Source organism: Nanorana parkeri, unplaced genomic scaffold, assembly GCF_000935625.1.
Source record: "Nanorana parkeri isolate BGI_ZX_2015 unplaced genomic scaffold, ASM93562v1 scaffold841, whole genome shotgun sequence".
NCBI lineage: Eukaryota > Metazoa > Chordata > Amphibia > Anura > Dicroglossidae > Nanorana > Nanorana parkeri.
Genome location: NW_017307109.1, coordinates 613,103 through 622,626, shown reverse-complemented (window position 1 = coordinate 622,626; position 9,524 = coordinate 613,103). Strand labels below are relative to the sequence as shown.

Sequence of the window (9,524 nt, the reverse complement as noted above, 5' to 3'; positions counted from 1 at the left end):
CTATTTTACCTGCTCTGGAACGCATCAAAAACGCATGCAAGTGCCTGAAAGCCCATGTTAAACTTTTTTTTTACCAAAACCGGCCCGGAACGCATCAAAAACACAGCACAACGCTATGCACTGCGTGTGCAGAAACCTGACCGGATCTGCTCTGCATTTGGTGTGAACAAGGCCTTACTAGCTAGAGTCGCTCTGTTTGTTTTACAGCGATATCTCTGCAAGAGAGTGAAGAATGAACTGCCCACCCGCCAGAGAGCCAACTATTTATCTTTCTCTACGACAGGTTGCAGCTGTGACATGGTTTTATGTCTAGTTCACACCAGCCACAGTGTGTTCTGGCCTGATTGCGGCCGGCTCACTTTGTGTTGGGGCGTGGGGGTGCATTAAACTCAATGGCACTACAACCATGCTCTCTGGCCGCAGTGTGATTGGCCGAATGAAAAATGCGTGGCACATCAGTGCCTGCGTTCCGGTTAGAAAAAATGCTGCAAGCACCATTTTCTCTGACCGGACTGGAACGCAGGCATTGATGTGCCACACGTTCTCATGCAGCCGATCGCATTGTGGCCAGAGGGCGTGGCTGCGGTGCCATTGAGTTCAATGCACCACTACGCCCCAACACAAAGTGAGCCAGCGCTATGTAATCCAGTGCAATCTGTCCCCAATCAGGCCAGAACACACTGTGGCTGGTGTGAAGTAGCCCTAAAACCATGTCACAGCTGCAACCTGTAGTAGAGGAAGATGAATAGTTGGTTCTCTGGCGGGTGGCAACTTCGTTCTTCACTCTCTTGCAGAGATATCGCTGTAAGCCATAGATAGAGTTGCTTTGAATCATTAATACATACCTGGGTGCATTCATTTCATCTTTTTGTCTGGCTGAAATTCAGCTTTTAGATCCAAAGCAATGCTGATTTGGAGTTAAGTCTCCCGAGCCAATTCACACCAGATGTGTTGGGGCTGCGCTGGCCATCTTTTGCATCTCAGTCCCAGCACACTGACAAGGTAATAGCCTTGTTTTCAACTGTCTCCATTTACACCAAAGTGTTGCAGTGGTGCGTGCTGAAAAAAAGTACAGCATTCGGTACTTTCTTTTTTCCAAGCACTGGGTGGTGCGATGTGCCAACATCAGCGCATTTGAACGTTTTCTCTCGCCACACACCAGCAGCCATTTAGAGCAGCTTGCTGGTGTGAATCCAAACTTAAAGGAGAAATATCAAGGCTGTCGCTAATAACAATCTTTTAGGTTCTGCTTTGTCTGCAGAATGTGATAAGCTGATGAACAAACAAACACTTGCAAGGACATTCATTTTGCTCAATACTAATTATACCGTACTTACTGGTTCAAGATCATTTTATTATTTCTCAATGTATTGGTATGTTTTACGCATACTTGTCATTTTCGCAATAAATCCGTGTAACCATAAACATTTGTCATCATGCCAGTTTACATTTCAGAATTACTGTTCTATTAAAGAAGAACTCCAGGAAATATTTTCAGAAAAGACTGCAGGAAGTACATAGAATGAGTCTGTGAAAGTTCTCATTCATCCAGGTCATGGTATATCTGTAAAAATAAATCAAAGCAGCTGGACTTGTATATTTTTTAAGACAATTTGCCGATCATCCGATTAGCTTTCTCCATTCAGAATTGTGAAAGCTAGTCAGATGACCAGTGAAACGTCTTCAGGAGAAATACAATAAGTCCAGTTGCTTTGACAGATATACATATAATGTGTTAAAGCGAAACTGCAGTGCTCATCGCTACACTGTGTCCGTGGGAAGCTTAAAGAAAACCTATCCATTTAAAAAAAAAAAAAAAATCCCAGTACTGCCACTTGTGCTCGTCACATTTCTGATCTCCCAGTACTTCCAAGGTTTTCCTGGTAGAAAGGAGCAGATGACATGCCACGTGCCTCCCCACATTGCCACACTTGGGACCTGAGTAGCCAATCACCAGGCCCCAACACAGTCACATGGGAGCAGTGGCCATGCCTGTTAGTGTGCAATTGTTGACTAGGTAAGTATGGGAAGGGGTTGGTGGTGGGGATTTGGTGGCAAAAGTGTAGACACCAGAGGGGGCCTAGTACAGGCTGAGGAGTGATTTTGGGATTTCTTGACAGGTTCACTTAACAGAGCCATCTATAGTAACCGGATCTTTTCATTTTTCTGTCTCTGATGTTATCGAATCGATTTCCTTCCGTAACTTGTTTACTTTTCTGCTAAACTTCAGTTTCATGTTCTCCACAGCAAATATATTTTCCAATCCCTGTTGCTGTTTTAAACTCTTTAATTCATACTCCAAGTCATTATTTTGCAGCTGCAGGTCCTGCATTCCCTTTCTGGCTTTCTGTAAACCGTTTGTAAGGTTATGCACCATTAAAGTTTTATCTTGCAGATCTTTTTTTAAAAACTGAAGTTCGGCATCTTTTTTTGCACCTTCTTTCTGCATCTGCTTTAGTAAAACACTTTTACTTTCAGTGTACCGTTTGGATGCAGCCAGCTCGGCTCTGACAGCCTCTAACTCCCGCTTGGTCTCCTTTTGTTTGGCTTTTAGTTGAGAAAGTTCAAGCTTGTAAGCATCAAGCTGCAGTTTTAGCTGAGTTCCTTCGCTATGTGTTTTATTCATTTCATGTCTTAAAAGTTTTAATTCTTGTTCACTCCAGATACACTTGTTGTCACCAACAGTATCAGTAGAATTGCTGTTTAATTTCTGACAGGCTGCACAGGTGGAACTTTGGGTTGTTGTGGGTTTTTTCTGGGCAGAAGACTCGTAATCTTGAGTGATCCGTTTACATAAAGTCTCTTTTCTTTTCAGTTTCTCATCTGCTTGCAGTTTACAAAGTGAAGCCTGGTAGATCCCTTGCACTGCCTTGGCCCTCTCCTTGGCCAACTTTTCTGACAGCAGAAGATCTGGTTCAAAAGTCTCATAGAACAAATCTTGTGCAGTGAAACGTGGGGTGAATAACTCTTCAACCCAGTGTTTCTTCTGATCTTCCATGAGCCTGAGGAACAAAACCAGAAAGGTAATGTAAATCAAGAGTTTATTTATAAATATGCCTCTAGTATTCCTTATTTTTAAAATAATTAAAAAAGGGGTGTTTTTTCCCAGTATACCCTCCCTCCGTTTCTTAGTAGGGTGGTGACCTCTCACATATATGCTAAAAGAGGTAAATAGTAAGTATTTCCTTAGATCACACCCAGGGCTGTCCTTATAATGAAGCAGCCTGAGGTTGTTGCCTCAGGCGGCATCTCTTTAGGTCACTTAGGGGAGGGTGGCAGGCAGAGCTGCATGACCGTTCTGCTGCACAATGTTTGCAGTGTGCCTGCCACCCCCTTGCTAGCCAGAGCATCCCAGGTTGCTGAGAGCTGGGCGGGTAGATGTGTAAGGGCCATACGCAACCCCTTGCCCAGCTCTTTGCAACCTTGGATGTTCAGGCCGGCGCCCCACACAACACTGGGCAACCAGTGACGTCAGTGAACTGGGGCACCAGACTGAGGGTTAGCGTGTACTACTGGTATTACAGCCCCTCCCAGAACATGCATCACCAGCACCCCCACCCCGGCGTCAGGCAGCAAATAGGGACTACCCCTCATCACTCCCCACTCCTCCGTTCCAATCGGACTGTCTGATTTAACGGTGGCAGTGCGTGACAAAGCGTTGTGACGCAATGCTGTTCATTGTGACACGCTGTGTTGCAATTAAATGTATGTCTGTATCATTTTATCACAACACATACACCAGCACAGCGCACAAACGATTTTAAACATAAGTTGCTTGATTACAGTTTGGCGATACTTGATTTTTTTACCATTTCGCAAAAAGGCGCAATTTAAAATTTACAAATATTTGTTAACTCAATACAGTTTGTCTTTTAGATCTAGTCGGAAAATAATTTTTTTTCTGTGCACGGATACTGATTTTAGTGTGCTTTTATCCATTTAATTGTATATTTTTATCAGTTTAATATTGATTTGACAAACATTTGCATATCACATGGCCTACAAAATGAGTGACACCATCTTTTTTTTCTACTGGGCCTGCGCTCTCAGAAAATATGTTGGGGGGGTTTCTTATACAAGCACTAGCAACGCAGCCATAGAAAATCAAAATAATGGGAAAAACTGCAAAAATGGTGTGGCCAGCTGAGGTGTAAAGTGTTCCAGAAGGCTTAGCAGCAAAAGGGTTAAATATGCCCTTTAACCCATGTAGAATGTATAAGCTATCAGTGGAGAGCCACGCCTTGATTACTTTTCACATATTAGCGGAGTCAGTTCTCTTGAAATCCATATATAGCTGTGGAACAGCAATCTGTGGCAAACGGATTAAAAATGCTTAGTCCATTATCACAAGCCCACACAACCATAATGCAGAATACTGCACATCAGATGCAATCTAGCACATCCCCTAGAGTGGCATCCATAAAAACTGGCAAGAGGTATGCTTATCCAGCAGCTATGCTGAGTGATAAATTGGACAGGGATGCCAGAACTGCAAAATAAATGGTTACACTGCATGCTGTATTCAGAACTTGCACTATATACAGCTATTGGACCAAACACAGTATGAAAGTGGTACATGACTGAAGTTTATTTTCCTCATCATCCAAGCAAGTTGGAGATTAGATCAAAATTCATCTAGCAAGACCATCAACTACATGTTACAAGTCTTTGATGGCATTATCAAAGGCTCTAATGAGATTTTTGTATTAACATTTGTACAAACATCTACTAGCGTATATCCAGCTTTATTACTATAAAATCAATCTGAGAGTATTTTTTGGTGAGACTTTTACATTTTACATGCACAGTGAAGGACTGCTGAGACAAGGTACATTAACTGCATGTCTTTTGGTTTTAATCAGTCACACCTGACAGATTTCAATTTGTGAGAGAGGAGGGCCTTTAGAAATTTACTGTGCCTATAGCCATATATCTACAGTATATATCCGCCATATAAGATATAAGGCACTGCTGCCACCGACTGCTGGTCTCATGAAATTTAGAGTGCGATTTGGTGATGTCACTACTGTACTTCTCACTGTTCTCCTTGCTGGAGATTAACCTGTATCTGAGTATCTGCTCTGCAAGGATCTCCCTGCTTTGTTCATCCTTTGGATCTGTGCTTTCTGCACTTCTCCTGCTGCTTACTGAATATTCCTCTACCATCAGAGGGGCAGTTCTGACATGAGAAAGAAAAATCCTTCCCCTACAAAGATAGCCTCCTCCACACAATTACACAGTGCGAAAGAAGGCATCGTAAGACAGTAATGAGGTAACTGCTGGAGCAGCTGGAGAAAGCCTACAGCCAAGAATGGTGACTATTTCTTTGCCCTTTGTCTTTTTTTGGGCATAGCAGCGTCTACTGTTCAGCTCCTACAGGGCTTGTTCAGACCATGTCCGCTGAGCTGCGGTTTTCTGCGCACCATCACACATGTATTATGGTGTGGATAGGGCACATAGGAACGTTTGGCTTTCTATGTGCCCTTTTCATACCAAACACGTGCCGTGGTGCGCAGGTAAACACAGCTCAACGGACATGGTGTAACTATAAACAAGCCCTAAAGGCTTTAATGTGCAGCTGAAAGCTGATGACTTATCATGGTTCCATCCCTGTGACTTATGCTTGATAATACTCAATCTACAATTCGAATCAGACAAAAAGTACCTAGAAGCAACCGGCACTGTTTTGTTTTTTTTTCAATACAAAAATCGTATTTTGTTGTAGAAAAAAACCAAAGCAAAACATGTAAAACCATTGAACATATAAACTTGAAATCTACCCAAAAACAATATAGTTACCTTTGTAGCAAATAGTCTGTTATTCATTTCCACTAACACAAATTGAACCAATACTCATTCTTAGCTCAGCCTTTTTTGGATCATTGTTAAGGCTTTGAAGAGAAAGCGAGCATAAAATATCCCTTATTATTGGTGGCAGTAATATTAACCCCCATCACTGGTGTCAGTGGCTGCAGTAGTTACCCCCACCACTGGTGTCAGTGGTCGCAATAACAACCCCTAGCATTGGTGTCATTGGCCGCAGTAACTGTGTGAGTCCCATCACACTCCTGATCATAAAAATATCCCAAAGTGCTGGGTGCAGCAGTGGCAGGTCGTTGGCGCCGCATTTGCAGACAATGTAGATCAGGGAAAGTCACCAACATGCCAATAGTGATGCAAGCATGTCTTTTATTGACGCATGTTCACATGATCACAAAGCCGCAGTAACAACCCCAACATTGGCGTCAATGGTTGTAATAATAACCCTCAGCATTGGTATCAGTGGTCACAATAACCCCCAGCATTGGTATCAGTGGTCGCAATAATAACCCCCAGCATTGGTATCAGTGGTCACAATAATCCCCCAGCATTGGTATCAGTGGTCACAATAACCCCCAGCATTGGTATCAGTGGTCACAATAATAACCCCCAGAAATGGCGTCAGTGACTGGGATAATAACTCCCAGCTTTGGTGCCAGTGGCTGCGATAATTACCCCCAGCAATGGTGTCACTGACTGGGATAATAACCCCCAGGAATGGCGTCACTGACTGGGATAATAACCCCCAGGAATGGCGTCACTGACTGGGATAATAACCCCCAGGAATGGCGTCACTGACTGGGATAATAACCCCCAGGAATGGCGTCACTGACTGGGATCCTGAAACAAAAAAACCCATACGGGCGCAACACTCGGTGGGCTAACTGACCGGGTCGGGAGACCCAGGGTATGCGTTATGGATGAGTGTTTCTGGATAAGCTTTGTCCTTGAATTTATTGGCGAGTAGTTTGCTTTGTGCAGTGAAATCTGTTAATCTGGAACAGTTCCGCTTTAGCCTGGCTCTTGGGGATGTTTTGAAGCCATCGGGGGGGGTGGCAACTGTTGAAATGTACATACGAGTTGCCGCTGGTGGGTTTTATGTGATTGCAGGTGGTAATGGCATTGCCGTCAGAGGATAATTCCAAATCTAAGAATACTAATTTATCTGGATTTTGCACGTATGTGAAAGTGAGGCCTAGTGTATTTCGGTTGCAGGAATGGTGTCACTGACTGGGATAATAACCCCCAGGAATGGCGTCACTGACTGGTATAATAACCCCCAGGAATGGTGTCACAGACTGGAATAATAACCCCCAGGAATGGTGTCACTGACTGGGATAATAACCCCCAGCAACGGTGTCACTGACTGGGATAATAACCCCCAGCAATGGTGTCGCTGACTGGGACAATAACCCCCAGGAATGGTGTCAATGACTGGTGTAATAACCCCCTCGAATGGGGTAACTGACTGGAATAATAACCCCCAGGAATGTTGTCACTGACTGGGATAATAACCCCCAGCAATGGTATCAGTGGCGTAATAATAACCAACAGGAATGGTATTAGGGGGGCGCAAAAACAACCATCAACACTGGTGTCAGGGGCCGCAATAATAACCCCTAGCATTAGAGTTAGTGCCAGTAACCGCACTTATATTCCCCAGCATTGGTGTTAGTAGATGCAATAAGAGACCCCAGAATTTGTGTCAGTACTAGTAACTTCCCTTCACTGATGGTCAGTGGCAGTGCTGTTAACCCCACCTTATATTGCTAGCCAGTGGAAATGTTAACGACTTCCCCCCTCCCCACCTTGCACTCTTGGTCAGCGCTGTTATCTCCCTCCACCCCTGCATTGGTGGGCAGTACTTACCTAAATCCTGCGACGCGCTCTCTCTCTCACCGCCATCTGGTCAGAACACTACTAGTAATGTCAGGCAGAGATCACTATGCCTGACAATACTACAAGTGTTCTTTCAGTGCTGGTTGCTGGAATGCAGACAGTGTTCCAACACCCGGAACCCCAACGCTACTCTGCAAACTGCCCACTGGTGTTTAACAGGTGGCAGACCCAGCCCAGGACACGGCGGGCTGCACACACAAAGCCGGTGGGCCATGTGTTAAGCACTATTGTGCTGTTGCCTTGTCACCCTGCCATATGCATTCAGGTGGAGACTACAGGCAGCTGTGCCAACACTCATTGCACAGAAATGGTTCACTGTTGTCACCATCAGGAAACCTGTGCCAGAAAAATGCCTTGCAGCCATCTATACATTACATGCATGTAGACAGGAAGCTGCTGCAAAAAGGCTAGAGGAGATCGAGTCACTAAGATGCAATAAAAGGACAGAAAGTAATTTTGGCTAACAATTGTCTATCGTGCACTGCGCTTTAGCAAGCTAAACATCATTCAGTTCGGGTTTACATCTACTTTAAATAATGTCTTTGAAAAAAAGTATTTCCAGGTCACATGACATGCAAAAGCTCTTTTGTACTTTAATCAGTGGTCACATGTCTGCAACATCTATTACATTCATGGTGGGCTGTTAGTGAAGCAACAGTGTCTGCCCAATGCCTGATGAAGTGTGTCAACATAAAAAAAACAACATATGCAGTACATCTCTGCAATACATACCTTTTTCCCTGTGCTTTATCCCTTTAAAGAACCTGCAAGTACAAAGAATACTGGATGATTAACCAGAAATGTGTTCAGCTTTAAAGTCCTATTGTGGGCTGACAACACACAGCACTATAGTAGACTAAGTGGTGTCAGCCCTGCCCAGCGTCTTTTCTTTTCTTTACTCAGCTACTACCACTCTGAGATCTCTACAACATAAAGGCTAATCATTCTGTTGCCCAAGAATTAGGGGGCTCATTGGCATAATACAGAAGTGCAAAGGACTGAATTTCTGACATGATCCAACAGTTTGGGATTTTTTGGGACTAAATGTGGCCATGCAATTTTCACCGGTTAACCATTCGCACAGTGGGTGCTGCTTTCGGCTCCCTTTTCGGCCAGCATCCCTGATCAAAAATCTTTGAATGAACAGAGCAAGCAGCCAATGAGCTGCCGGCTCTTCTCTGTTTAGGTATTCTGACAGGGACTGCTGTCAAAATACAGGAGACAGCGGGAGATTCCCCGATCAGTGCTCGTAAGCATTGATGAAGAAATCTGTAATGCATTCAGCCCGTGGGTGAATGAAGAAAATATTACAGTGTATGGCCAGCTTTATACAACAAACATAACAAAACACTTCCAATGGTATAATAAACAGACCAAAAGGGAGCAAATATGAGAAGTTCATTGTTACATACAATTTAGAGCACATTTATAAAGCAGTGAATCTGATATTTAGCAAACCTTCTCTGCCAGTGAATCTTCCATCTCCGTGTGTTTTAAATGGCAGTGAATGCTCGATGAAAGCCACAAATAGACACATCTGTAATGTCTTCCTTATATTGTAAAGCGCTGCGCAAACTGTTGGCGCTATATACAGCCTGTATAATAATAATCTAACTCTAGGACGAGCCCCATGCACCTTTCCAGCATTTCCCAGTGCAGAAATTAGGTCACAGTCTGATGAATGCAATCTGTCACCATGCCATCGCGCAGTACAGGAGTGAGCATGGGATGGTGAAAACTTGTGATGTGCGTGGGCTCAGACCCCATTCACACTGAAGGATTCATAGTGCAATTTCCGCTCCCAA

At 43.9% G+C, this 9,524-nt stretch overlaps 1 protein-coding gene across 1 annotated transcript in view; it reads right to left on the bottom strand.

The window, feature by feature from the left end:
- Positions 1 to 2,157: 2,157 nt before the first annotated feature.
- The window catches only part of CCDC160 (coiled-coil domain containing 160), an 8,554-nt gene continuing 1,187 nt past the window's right edge, over positions 2,158 to 9,524 (bottom strand). Inside the window, exon 2 of the mRNA XM_018565400.1 lies at positions 2,158 to 3,002. Coding sequence (XP_018420902.1) covers positions 2,159 to 2,998 — 840 coding nt within the window. The 5' untranslated portion in view covers positions 2,999 to 3,002 and the 3' untranslated portion in view covers position 2,158. The remainder of the gene's footprint in view (positions 3,003 to 9,524) is intronic.